At 57.9% G+C, this 13,871-nt stretch overlaps 1 protein-coding gene across 2 annotated transcripts in view; it reads right to left on the bottom strand.

The window, feature by feature from the left end:
* PADI2 (peptidyl arginine deiminase 2) overlaps positions 1 to 13,871 on the bottom strand; it is a 54,955-nt gene that overhangs the window by 11,982 nt on the left and 29,102 nt on the right. For both annotated transcript variants that reach the window (XR_011254148.1, XM_069575164.1), the window contains exons 5-10: positions 10,011 to 10,128; positions 9,170 to 9,295; positions 3,756 to 3,934; positions 1,530 to 1,633; positions 675 to 786; positions 67 to 174 (exon numbers count right to left, since the gene is read on the bottom strand). Coding sequence is in view for 1 of the 2 variants with exons in the window: in XM_069575164.1 (XP_069431265.1) it covers positions 67 to 174; positions 675 to 786; positions 1,530 to 1,633; positions 3,756 to 3,934; positions 9,170 to 9,295; positions 10,011 to 10,128 (747 nt within the window). In the remaining variant the exon portion in view is untranslated. The remainder of the gene's footprint in view (positions 1 to 66; positions 175 to 674; positions 787 to 1,529; positions 1,634 to 3,755; positions 3,935 to 9,169; positions 9,296 to 10,010; positions 10,129 to 13,871) is intronic.

Raw genomic sequence — 13,871 nt, 5'->3', positions numbered from 1 at the left:
GCTCTGCCCTGCAGCCCCAGGGCTGCGCCCCGACCCCATCCTGGAAGACAGCCCTCAGCCTCTCACCAGGAGCTGCTTCACCGGGAAGTCCTTCAGGTTTCCGTCTCTGGGGGAGTCCAGCACCACGGGGAAGCCTTTGTGCGGGGCCTCGATGTAGCCAAACTCGATTTCATCCTGCGGGGACAGCGGGAAGAGCCATCCAGTGCGCCCAGGGGGCCTCCAGGGGCCTCCAGCCACCTCCCCCGTCCCCGCGCACACAAGGCTTCCTTCCCATACAGCCTTCCTCAGTCTCTGCACGTCCCCAGCGTGCCTGCACTCACACTGACCCCGCTTTAAACACCGGCAACATCCTGCGTACACCTCCCTGCGAGGAGCGCCTGAACCTGAGAGCCGTGCTGTATTCACAGACTGGCTCCTTCCTGGCTGCTGTGGGGCGCTCCACAGAGAGGCCGCCGGCCACGCGGTCGCCCCTCCCCACGGGCGGACGTCCCGGCTGCTCCAGCCGTCCGCTCCTCTGAGAGGCTGCAGCGGGCCGCCTGGCGCATCTATGTCCCGGTGCGCACGCACACGTGGTCTGGCAGGAGTCGCCCGCGCGGAGCAGCTGCCGCCGGGGTGCAGGCCCTCAGCCGCCTCTGCCGAGTCCTGAGCCGCGCCCTCCCGGCCCGGGGCCTCACCTGGACCCAGCGGTCTCCCCGGTTCATGTACTGGAAGCAGACCTTCAGCTCGCAGTTGGTTTTTTCCACCAGGTTCTTCACCTCTTTCAGGAACAGGTAGTTGTCCTTCATGCTGAGAAGCGCGGGCAAGAGGGGGAGAGCACGGGGGAGCGTGAGGAGGCACAGGCCCGCCACGGCGGAGGCGCGGCGGCAGGCCCCGGGGCCCGGCGTGCTGGGCAGCTGAAGCCCCTCTGTGCTCACCTGTGCAGAGCCTGCTGAGTCAAGGGCCGCGCAAACTCAGCCCTTCCTGCAGTGTCTGCCAGTCATGAACAAACAAAGCGAGGAGGGGAATTCTCATCCTGCCTCCCCCAAGCCCGCCACCTCTGACTCCCAGATTTCCAAGGAACAGCTAACCTAACCCGGAGGCAGGGGATGGGCTCAGGACACAGGGGCGTGTGGCCAGCATCGCCTGCAGGCACTTCTTTCGCCTGCTTCTCGTCACACGGGGGCTCTCTAGCACATAACACGCTCAGTGAAAAGCTGCTGGGTGAATAAGATGAACTGAATATCCACCACAGAGGAAGGCTCCCAAGTATGTGGTAAGGGCCCAAGGTACGTGAAAGAAAACGCAGCTATCATTTTTAGAGCGCAAAAAACTCTGCACCAGGACCTTCATGAATGCTTTGCCTGCTTCATCCCACTTAACCCTCGCAGAGACTCTGTGACGTCACCACTCAGAGAAACAGAGGCACCGAGAAGTCAAGCTAGTTGCTCCAGGTCGCACGGCTGAGAAGTACCAAGCACGAGCCCAGTCTCTCCGCGCCCGAAGCCTCGGCTCTGGCCTCTCTGCCTGTGTGCACTGGGCCCTCCGCTTACCAGCACACATACACCGACACGGGAGGCAGCGTGTTGGGGGTCATGATCCACGGAGCGACGCGGAACGTCACGGTGTCCGTGAAGATGGGCGTCAGAGGGATCCCCTGGGCGTGGGAGAGAAGAGGTCAGGAGGTCCTGTCAGGGTGCTTACCACTCCTGTCTAACAAGTAGGTGAGACCAGCAACTGCTGTCCAGGCGCTCAGTCGTGTCCGACTCTGTGACCCCATGAATCGCAGCACGCCGGGCCTCCCTGTCCATCACCAACTCCCGGAGTTCACTCACACTCACGTCCATCGAGTCCGTGATGCCATCCAGCCGTCTCATCCTCTGCTTCCCCTTCTCCTCCTGCCCCCAATCTTTCCCAGCAGTAGTACATTATTGAGCACTTACCGTATGCCAGGTCCCATTTTGACAGGTGAGATTTCACTTCTGCCATACTCAGGGCTACATACTATTTTAATCTTTGTTTTATAGATGGGAAAACCGAATCATAGATCTCTGACTCACAAACTGTACATAGCTGTCCAAGGTCAAGCGATCAGTAAGTGGGTGAGCCTGTATTTAAACCCGGACAGTCTGGCTGTTGAGCCCAATCTCAACCGCTATCTGATCCTGTTGCATTAGAGTTCTTTTCCTGAAATCGGCTCACATGATGACTGAGTCAGACCCGGCCTTCCTCGGTTTTTGCTCTGGGTACCTTGCTCTTTTCTACATGTGAACATTTTAACGTTACTGGGAGAAATTTTGCTCTGTCCAGATTTTTCTTTAAGGAAAGGTTCGGGAAGCTTGTCCGGAACCTGAGGGAAGATGAGATAAGATTTCTTTGCATGGCTGGCTTTGGAAAGCTACAGGAAGCCGTGTCCTGCCCTTGGTGGGGAGCATGGAGGCGGCCCTTCCCGCACGGGTCTGCCTTCTGCTGGTGTCCGTTGGAGGGGCCGCTCCGAGACCCTGATGGCCAGGCTGCTGCAGGCACTGGGCTTGCAGGAGCAGCCCCTCCCCGCCCCGTCTCGTTATCTCCGTTTTCCTGCCTTTCCCTCCTCCCAGGGACTCGAGAGCACGTTGTGAATGAGTTCCTACAAGCACCGATGCTCACAATCACGCCAGGAAGCAGAGGCATTTGTCATTTCTATTTTCCAGGCGGGGAAACCAAGGCACACGGGGTCAGTTCACTTGCCCAGTGTCTTGTGGGCTCAGACCGGGCAGTCTGACTCGAGCTCCTTCTCATAACCCCGAGGACCAGCTTCACCTGCGGCGGAGCCCACACGTCTCACCTTGAAGTGGTCTAGAGGCGAAGCAGAGGAGCAAGCCCGTGTCTGAGGGGTCAGCCGAGCCCTCCCTCTATCTGACTGAAGGGAGGCCTGAGAGCCAGGGCTCCGGGACTGCCGTTTTGGTGAGACGGCCTTACGAGTGGGACGCAGCCTTGGCTGGGGGCACTGCTCCCCTTGGGGGCAGGTACTCGCCTCCTTGCTCAGTTTCTGCAAACCAGGAGCGCACACGCGCGAGACATCCGGCTGCAGCGGGGGGACGTGGGTCAGGACTGGGATTCAGGGTTTGGCAGCTCCCATGGCGAGGGTGCAGGGCCCGTTAGGGAGGGAAGAGCAGGGCACATGCGGGAGGCTTAGTTTGCTCCTCATGCCAACCAGTGGGTGCCTGAACTACACCCACCCTGGACAGGGACGGGGGCTTCCCAGTGGCTCAGCGGTAAAGAGCCCGCCTGCCAACGTAGGAGCCGCAAGCTGGATCCCTGGGTCAGGAAGATCCCCTGGAGAAGGAAATGGTAACCCACTCCAGATATTCTTGTCTGGGAGATCGCACAGAGGGGCCTGGCTCCTCAACTAACGTCTGATCTCGTTGCATCAAAGTTTTCTTCCTAAAGGCAGCTCACGTGATAATCGAGCCAGACTCAGCCTTCCTGTTTCTGCTCTGGGCACCTTGCTACAGTCCACGGGGTCGCAAAGAGCCAGACACAACTGAGTGACTGAGCACACTCACAGACACACACACATACTCTCCAGGGAGCAGGCAGACCTGGGGACAGGCGTGAGGTCAGAGGAACACCCGAAGAGCATCCTGGGGAAGAGGTACAGTGAGGAGGACCCCCAGGGTGGGGCTCGGAGGCCCTGGCGGATGCGTGCGGGTGGTGGGAGCACTTAGGTCTCCAAACCTGGACTTCCTCCAAGGGGAGCCCCTCCGGCCCCCGGAGCCCCTCCCGGCGGAGGCCCCCACCTCGGCCATGTACTCCAGAAGGCTGACGTGGATGGAGACCAGGCCCGAGAAGCCCTCGTCGGGAAAACGCAGGCCTTCCACGAAGAACAGCAGCTCCTCGGAGCCGCCTGTGTACTTGACCACGTGGTAGAGCTTCCGCCGGCCCAGGATGTGGACGTAACGCTGGCCGAAAAAGGGGTCTGGAAGAAGAAGGACCCCCGTCAGGCCCCGCTCCCCCAGCCAACCATGGGGCGGGCTCACCGATGGGGGCGCGACAGCAGAGTCCTTGTCCTCTGGACACAGGGACAGCACAAGCGGCAAACGCTGCTGGAAGGGCCGCGGCCTGGTCACCGTCCCAGCCCTGCTGGGCCCTAGCCCTGTGGCCCCGGGCCAGACGCCCTCCCTGGCTTCCCGCTGCCTCGGCTATAAAGTGAGTGAGCTCTCCCCAGGAAGGAGACAGATGAGAGAAGCTGAGCCAGTGATAGCGAAGAAGGGAGAAGGGAGTTACTGTTCCCATTTTACAGAGGAGGAGACTGAGTCCCAGAAGGGACAATGGCTTGTCTGGTGCCATATAGCCAGTACGTAGCTGAGCTGGGACTCAAATCCCTAATTCTGAACCCTGACCTCTCCTCCCCTTTATATAAAGAAAACACCTACTTATGCCCTCAGTTCCCCTCCGTACAGTGGAAGCTGTATCAGCATGTGGGTCTCTCGCTGTGCATTTTTCTTTCCTGGTTGCACACGATTGCAGCTGGGAGGAAAGGCCGGTTTCCCCACACTCCTAGCCCACTGAGATCTCTTGGCTCCTCGCAGCACTGTTCCCTCTGCTCAGAAGGCTTGTCTCCCTCCTTCAGGCTCCTGCACTGCGCCCAGATCCCCAGAGACCAAGCCAGGCATCTGTCTGCAGCGTCTGCACCCCCGTCCTCCCTCGTCCCAGCCGTTAAACGGGCATGACCTCAGTGTTCAGCTGTTGGCCCCCAGAGCCTGTCACTTGCATGATGGCTGAGACAGGCCCAGCCGGGCCCAGCGCAGGTTGTGTTTGATAAAATCTGCCGAATGCACCATGCTCCCATGTCACTCCGTACGGGAGCACTTTCAGGCCAATTCAGAGCACATATACAGTTACTGCTCTCTGACATGGGCAAGGACCTCTGGGGGAGACAGAGAGGGTCAAGAAGTGGCCCCTCGCAAGGCGCAGCTGATGATAAGATGGCACAGATGAGGGAGCATCACAGGAGAGCTCTGCGGTGAGTGAGCTGGAGGGTTACTGGGAGGCAGAGGAAGGGGGCAGGGTGGGAGGCGTCTGAGCGGAGGAAGGCAGCCTTTGAGATGCCCTTGGGGGTGGCAGAGGTGGGCAGCGAGGAGACGCGATACTTGCATTGCCAAACGTGCGGAGGTAGGACCCTATGCAGTCCCAGAAGAAGCTTCTTTATGCCCTGCAGAGCTGGAAGGGCAGAGTCAGGCTCAGCTTAGGACTGTCGTCAACAACAAAGGGAACGGTTAATGAGCAGGCGCCCGAGGGCTGCAATGTGTAGCTAGAACAGCATGGACTGGGCGCTCAGTCGAAAGTCACAAAGTGAACCGAGAAGCCAGCGGAGCTGGAGCTCAGGATGGCGCCTCACACAAGACACGGCGCTCAGTCAGGTCTCGGTTATAAACTCAGCTCTCTGAGGGCGGGTTGCCTTAGTGGTTACGACTTCCAGGGTCAGAGATGCGGGTTCAAGCACCTCTCTGGCTTTCAAGCTGCAAAACCCCAGGGAATTCACTTAACCTTCCCGAGTCTCAGTTTATTCATCTGTTAAATGGGAGGCAATAACACTTATGCCATAAGGTGCTTGCAAGATGAAATCAGGAACTGAGGTAAGCTTGGTAACCAAGGGTAATGACCAGTAACACAGCTGGGACCCGCTGGTATTACTGTTATGAGAACCTGTGAATGTATCGGCAGACCCTATCGTGAAAAACTCACGACCTTCTCGGGGGATGGTTTAGGAATAGAAGGCAAAGAACTAACACCTCACCTCCCTTTCTGTGGGGGGGCCCAAGAAATGAGGAAGGCAGACCAAGACTGCGTGTCCCAAGGGGTTTGTCACAGGTCAGTGCGAAAGGCGGCATCCTTCTTACGCGGAAAAGACACGCGCCCTGTGTCCCAACCACCGAGGAGGTCCAGAGGGCTCTGCCTCATTAAAAAAACTCTCCTTCAGGGACCCAGGGCCTCCCATGACCACGAGTCCCAGGCTGCACTTGAACTGATGCTGGGAAAGCGGTCTCAGGCCACGAAGCTGACTTGTCTTTCCAGAAAGCTCCGGAAATTTCCCACGGCTCAGGGCTGCGTGTGGGCTCCCCCGGGGCCTGGGAGGGTGGGGCTCTGGCAGGGGAGCCGGGTGGGGTACACGGACGCGTTCTGGCCCACCTGAGTGTGGTCTTTCCTGTGTGTGGCCCACAGTATCTCAGGCCAGCTCGGGGCAGATCGATCGCTCGGTGGGAACAATCAGCCGCTGTCCCCGGAGCCTCCTTCCCCCGTCTCCCATCCCCAGCTGGACGCAGGCCCGCCTCCGCGTGGCCAGCTCCCCCTGCAGGAACCAACAATGCCCCTCTACGGCGCGGCCCACGCGCCTCGGGCTGGCCCCGCCAGCCACCCTGACCTCTCCTTAGCCCCAGGAGGGGCTGGCACGGGGCATCACCCTTCCGGTCAGTGTGGAGTCATTCCACCTCCAAGGAGACTCTGATAGTGTGATCAACTGTCCTGGTTTGCCTGAGATTGAGGGGCTTTTCAGAATGAGGGATATTTAGTGCAAAAACCAGGAAAGTCCTGGGCAAACTGGGACAAGCTGGTCACTGCAGCCCTGTAGAGAAAGGTGAGGTGCTGACCTCTGAGATCCAAGGGCAGAATCTGAGGCTGGGGTACACATTCCTGGGTCTTCCTAACAGCATTGGGGACGCCTGTCCATGTCAATGACTATAATTAACGATCACAATAACAGCCCCCTGAAAGAACCAGTTGTCATCCACGGAGAGCGTTCCATGGACCGGCTGCTGAGTGCTGACATGTTTCTTATTTGATCTCTGTTGCCAAGGGGACAGTCAGGCCTCTCCTTAGCCACGAGTGACATCCCACACGAGGTACCCAAGGCCTGGCCTGCTGAGGAGACTTGCCCACACCTGGGATCTGAACCCCCTGGGCTCCAGAACGGCCTCTCAGGGTCTCTGAGCCCCCAGCCCGGCCCCTGGCCGTTGGGTACGTGAGTGACACGTGACATTCGTGTAACACCGCACAGCCTCATCCACAGTGCACTTGGTGTTTGACAGAGACCTCAAGGTGTCGCACAAAAGGAAGAAAAGGAAACCGTGCCACCGATGAATCCCTCTCAGCCTGCTCCTCGGTGCCGAGTGTTCACCTGGGGCTTCGGTTCTGGGGGAGACGGACTCTCCTGGGCTCATCGCTGTGTCAGTGAGGCCGTGCCCCTCTGCAGGATGGCAACCTGATAACACAGCCTGGGGATGGTGGCGCAGCAAAGCGCTCCCAGTGGTGGCTCCTGTCTGCTCGGGGCCCAGCTCGGAAGGCTGGGCAGGGGACGGACGTAATCACGAGCCAGACCTCAGCCTACCGCCACCCTCGGAAAGGCCTCCAGGTCAAGGCCGGGGGCCACTGGTAGCAGCAGGCTGAGTGTCACAATGTGACCTCGGGGGCTGCCCGTACCCCTCCTGCCCGGCCAGCAGCCCCACCCACTGTGGTAACCCTGGCCTGGATGGGGTAAATAGCAACGGCTCGGGCCCCCTGGGGCAGTGGAGCCGGCCTGACTGGGACCTTCCAGCCCGCGGCGGTCACTGCCCGATCCCGGGGCGGATCAGCAGGAGGTCGGGCTTCAGGTGGCAGCTGTCCACTGCGGTCCTGGCAGAACCCCTCCTGGAGGTGAGGGCTCAGGGTCACCAGGACCTGCCCCGGTTCTGAGTGGGCCTGTTCTGTGAGGTGGGTTCCAGAGCTAGGAGACCCCAGGCTCCCGGAGAGACAGGCACGAAGGGCAGCTCCACCCCACACCATGGCAAATCACGGACTATTTTGCTGAGAGAGCTTTTTAACACATAAATCAGAGCCTGACAGTAGCTTGCTTAAAAGCCTCTAATGGCTTTCGGCTGCACTTAGAGTCAATCCAAGCCCTCTCTCTGCCCTGGCCCCTGCCCAGTCCGCTGACCTTGACTCCAGCACAACCCGTGCTGCGGTCTGCTGTCTGCTCCCCAGCGCTCCAGACCGGTTCCCTCTGCTTGTGACACTCCTCCCTCAGCTCAGGGATGGCTGATTCTTTCTCATTGTCGGGAGACCTGGGCTCACTCCCTGGGTTGGGAAGATCCCCTGGAGGAGGGCATGGTAAACCTCTCCAGTATTGTTGCCTGGGAAATCCCCATGGACGGAGGAGCCTGGTGGGCTGCAGTCCACGGGGTTGCAGAGAGCTGGACACGACTGAGCACTCAGCACTTCTCATGGCTGGTTTGGGTCTCGACTCAGACGTCGCCCGCTTGGAGACCCCCCCCAACCCTTGAGGCCGGTGGCTCCCGCCTCTACCTGCTGTCCCCTACTACTTGCTCTGTGTCCTTGCCTCGTCAAGCTCCCTGTGACGTCTCCCTCACAGACTGTCCCCTCCCTGAGGGCAGGGTGCTGACCCAGGGATCCCACGGCGGGGCTCAACAGCCAACCACAGAAGGCATGAGACAGAGTGGGCAGCTGCGGGCATTAGCCCCTCACAGAAGCATGTTTCCCACACAGGGGGGGCCCCAGACGTCCTGTCTCCTTGGCAAGAGGAGCAGGGGTCTACTCCTCGAGGGTGCGCACAGCATCATCAGGGGCTCTTTCAAAGTCGGGGGGGCGGGTCCAGTGGCTGAGACTCCACGCCCCCACTGCAGGGGCCCGGGATTGATCCCTGGTCAGGGAACCAGAGGCCGCATGAGCCCACGTGAGCCCACGAGCCCACGTGAGCCCACGAGCCCACGGGCCGCAACTAATGATCCCCCGTGCTGCAATGAAGACCTGGCTCGCCAAAAAAAAAAAAAGGGGCAGTTTTTCATTTTCAGAAAGTCCGAGTTTCGAGAAACACCTGGCTGGGGAGAGGGTGGGTCCCTGCCTCAGGCGTCACGAAGGTGACAGGAGTCTGCGAAGGATGACTCAACAAAGCCCTTTCTGCCCAGGCTCACGCTGTGCGCCTCCAGCCCTGTGACTGTCACCGCTGACTCCTTGAGGGCAGAGGTCGCGCCCTTGGGGCCCTGACTTCACAGGGCCGCAGTGACCCTGGATGATGGTTGGCCCATTACCAAGAGGCCAGTCCTGGACCGCTCAAGCCACCTGCCCCCGTGACAACTAAGGGGGCCCTGGGGAGCCTTAGAGGGTGAAGTATGCTCCCTGAGAGGCAGCAGCTGCTGGAGGGTGGGCTGGGGACACTCACTCTCCACGCAGAACACGCCCACTTTGTCCGAGTCCGACATGGAGATGTAGAGGACGGTCTCGTAGCCGGCGGGGAGGTGCTCGGGGCCTCTGGTCCGCAGGATCATCTGGGACATGTCCTTCAGGTCTGGGGGCGGAGGCAAGAGGAGGTTGGGACTGAGAGGACGGCTCTGGGGCGCGGGGGGACCGGATGACAGTACTTGGGAGGGAACAACACGGCTCATCTCACAGACACTGCTGCGTGTCTCACATGAAGGTCGGTGAGAGAGTCTATCCTAAGAGGGCTCCTCTCGAGAATTTTTTTTCTATTTCTTTAATTGTGTACCTATATGAGATGATGGATGTTTACCAAACTTTTTGTGATACTCACTCCACGATGTACGGGAATCAAATCACTATGCTGTGTGCCTTAAACTTACATACTGCTTATGTCAATCATATCTCAATTCAAAAAGAAAAACAAAGGAGAACTGTGGCTGGAATGTTGGCCTGTTACTTTCGTAAGTGGGACAAAGCAAACCCCAAACGCATATACTGTGGAAACTATAGTAAAGTGTAAAAGTAGTTGCTCTCTCCAATACCACAGATGACCTCCCGTAACACTTCTGGAGCACCCTTCTGCTCCGGTTTAACATATGTGCAGCTTCGTGAAAAGCGCGGTTCCAATCCAACCGAGCAGTAATGATAGTTTCGCCAGCTGTTCTTAGCAAGAGTGGATACGAGTCCAATCCTCAGGAGAGCCAAGGTCACAGTGGCCTCCCGCTCTGCCCAAGACTCGGCGTGAGCGTCCCCACTGCCCCTCCCTGCCCCTCCTCGCAGCCCCGAGTGCAGACCCCACACACCTTCTTTGCTGTAGACCTTCTCGTCACCGCAGTCCTCCCGGGGCAACCAGGGCGTGTCTCGGTCACAGTTTACCAGCAGGATGGCGCCCTGGCCCTCAGGGCCCCAGGTCCAGGATGCCTGCGTCGGCGAGGAGAGAGGGCAACGCTGTGGTCTCTACATCTGCAGACGTTCCCGACCTCAGCGCAGACCCCGCAGGACACTGGGGAGACGGCCCAGGGTGAGACTCAAGAGCAGCCACGGGGGCAGCTGTGACCTGGCAAACATGAGTCCTGCGTCTGATGCCTGGAGAGCCAGGGTCAGCACCAAAGGCAGGTCCGGGGTGGGGACGGACGGTGGCAGAGAGACAGGCACAGAAGGCTGGCTCGGCAGTGCGAGCCCCCCATCTGGCGTGCCTGGAGTCGGTGGGGGAGGCAGGCTCCAGGGAACGGGCAGGCAGGCATTTTATGACAGGCTCTACGGCAGAGGGACGGCAAGACAAGGCCTGACTGTAGACCACGCCACGAAGCTACGGCGATCAGACCAGCACAGCGAGCGCACACACACAGACACGCAGATGACCGGAGCAGAGCAGAGAGCCGGAAATGAGGTCCCACTTACACGGGCCACCCGCCCACAGCAAGGGAGGCAAGACTGCACAGGGGAAATGACAGCTTCCTCAACCCGGAAATGAGGTCCCACTTACACGGGTCACCCGTCCACAGCAAGGGAGGCAAGACTGCACAGGGGAAATGACAGCTTCCTCAACCCGGAAATGAGGTCCCACTTACACGGGTCACCCGTCCACAGCAAGGGACGCAAGACTGCACAGGGGAAATGACAGCTTCTTCAACAGATCGTGTCGGGCAAACCTGGACAGCTACGTGCAAAAGAGTCAAACTGGGCTTCTTTCTTACAAACACCACACACAGCAATAAATGTAGAATAAAGACTTAGACTTCTAGAAGAAAACACAAGCAGTGTGCTCTCTGACATCAGTCTTAGTAACAGTGTTTTTGGATCTATCTCCTCAGGCAAGTGCAACACAAGCAGAAACAAACAGGATCACATCGAACTAAAAAGCTTGTGCTCAGCAAAGGAAACTGTCAGCAAAATAAGAGAGCTGCTTGCTGAATTCGAAAAGGTATTTGCAACAGATATGTCCGATCAGGGGTTAATACTCAAAATACACAAAGAACTCATACAACTCAAGGTCAAAAAACAACCTGATTTTAAAAATGGACAGCGAAGCTGAGTAGACATTCTTTCCAAAGAAGATATACAAAGGGGGACAGATACGTGAAAAGACGCTCAACATCTCTAATCATCCGGGAAATACAAATCAAAACCACAATGAAATGCCTCACATCTGTCAGAACGGCTATCACAAAAAAAGACAACAAACAATAACCCTGACGAGGATGTGGAATAAAGGGAACTGGGCACTGTTCCCTGCGCACCGCTGGTAGGAACATAAATTGGTGCAGCTACGACAGGGAAACGTATGGCGATTCCTCCAAAGAATTAAAAATAGAACTTCCATATGATCTAGAAATTCCACTCTTGGGTCTTTATCAGAAGAAAATAAAAACACAAATTAGAAGAGATATATGTGTTCCTATGTTTGCACTATTATTTGCAACAGCCCAGATATGGAAGGAATTTTAAGTGCCCGTCAATAATGAACGGATGACGACGACGCGTACACACTCAGTGGAATAGTACTCAGCTACAAAAAAAACGAAGTCTTGCCATTTGCAACAACGTGGATGAACCTAAGTGAATAAGTCAGAGACAAATACTGCTATATATTATAAATGAAAGCTGTGAAGAGAGTAAATCTTAAGTGTTTTCCTCAGAAGGAAAACTTTCTTGTTTTCTATTTCTAAAGACTGAGGGCAGGAGGAGAAGGGGGCGACAGAGGATGAGCTGGTGGACGGCATCATCCACACAATGGACATGCGTTTGAGGAAACGCCAGGAGCTGGTGAAGGACAGGGAGGCCTGGCGTGCTGCAGCGCATGGGGTCGCAAAGAGTCGGGCAGGGCTGAGTGATGGAGCAGCAGCAATTCTGTATCCACATGAGAGGATGGATTCACACTGAACTGAGAGCGGTGACCCTTTCATGATGTATGTGAGTCCAATCATTAGGCTGTGTGCCACAGAGCAACTACTGAGCCCGCGCACGCAGCTGGAGAGTCCACGCGCTGTAACGAAAGATCCCACATGGTGTAACGGAGATCCCGAGTGCTGCCACTAAGGCTCGATGCTGTCTAAACAAATAACTAAAGCCATTCTGCTGCATACCTTAAACATACACGCTGATATATGTCAATTATACCTCAACAGCACTGGAGGGAAAAAGAGGCACCCAGCGGGGCTCAGAGCTCTTGGGTGAACGGATACCCGGCCATTTTCAAACTTGCTCTGAGTGCTCCAAGAGGGACCTGTAAGGTGATCCCTTTTCAAGACTGCAGCCAGAGCGGTATTAGGACAAACTCCAACCGGATCGCGTTGCTTCCCTGCTTCACGCCTTGTCAGGGGCCCCCTGTTGACTCGCGATGAGGCTCCCGGCCCTCACCGCGGGCTGAGGGGCCCCGTGAGACCTGCCCACCTCGGCCTCTCTTTCCGTCTGCCTCCCCCTCGCCGGCCGCCTCCCGGCTCCCAGAAGACTCCAAGCTCGGGCCTTCGCGCGCTGCTCCCTCTGCCTGGAAAGCGGCCCTGTCTCGCTTCTCCTGGCCAAGCCCAGCCCTCCTTCCGGGCCCAGAGCATAACCCCTCCTTCCTCCTGGAAGCCTCTCTGATATTCCAGACCAAGGCAGCTTTCCCTGGGGTTCACACTTACGACACTGTAAGCATTCCTCCTGGGGCGGACCCAGGACAACTGTGCTGAAACGGCCGCCAGTCACTCTTCCTTCACCGTGCCCCCCATCGCCCCTGGACTGCAGGCGCCCGACGGCAGGGGCTGTCTCTCCTGCTCCGGCCTCCCCCAGGCCTGACCCAGTCCTGAAACATGAGAGATGCTGAAATACTTATGGGACGAATCAAAACAGCAACGAGGTACCTCACACTGGTTAGAACGGCCATCATTTAAAAGTCTGCAAATAATAAATGCAGGAGAGGGTGTGGATGAAAGGGAACTGTTGGTGGGAATGAAAACTTTTCTCCACTGTGGAGAAAAGTGCGGAGGTTCCTCAAATAACGAGAAGTAGAGTCGCCGCATGATCCAGCAATCCCGTACTTGGAGACATTCCCAGACAAAACCATAATATGAAAAGATATACGCTCCACCATGTTCACAGCAGCACTAGTCACGGTCGCCAAGACACGGAAACAACCTCCGTGTCCATCAACGACGAATGGAGACGGTGCGGAGCGTGCGCGCGACGGAATACGGGCGTGGAGCGTGCGCGCGACGGAATACGGGCGTGGAGCGTGCGCGCGACGGAATATAGGTGCGGTGCGTGCGCGCGACAGAATACGGGAGTGGAGCGTGCACGCGACGGAATACGGGCGTGGAGCGTGCGCGCGTCAGAATACGGGAGTGGAGCGTGCGCGCGACAGAATACGGGCGTGGAGCGTGCGCGCGTCGGAATACGGTAGCAGAGCGTGCACGCGACGGAATATAGGTGCGGTGCGTGCGCGCGACAGAATACGGGAGTGGAGCGTGCGCGCGACGGAATATGTGTGCGGTGCGTGCGCGCGACGGAATATGGGTGTAGAGCGTGCGCAACAGAATACGGGAGTGGAGCGTGCACGCGACGGAATACGGGCGTGGAGCGTGCGCGCGACGGAATACGGGGGTGGAGCGTGCGCGCGACGGAATATAGGTGCGGTGCGTGCGCGCGACAGAATACGGGAGTGGAGCGTGCGCGCGACGGAATAT

This window comes from Ovis canadensis, chromosome 2 (assembly GCF_042477335.2).
Source record: "Ovis canadensis isolate MfBH-ARS-UI-01 breed Bighorn chromosome 2, ARS-UI_OviCan_v2, whole genome shotgun sequence".
Lineage (NCBI taxonomy): Eukaryota > Metazoa > Chordata > Mammalia > Artiodactyla > Bovidae > Ovis > Ovis canadensis.
Note: the sequence above shows the minus strand (reverse complement) of the source record. Positions and strands in the feature narration are given on the sequence as shown.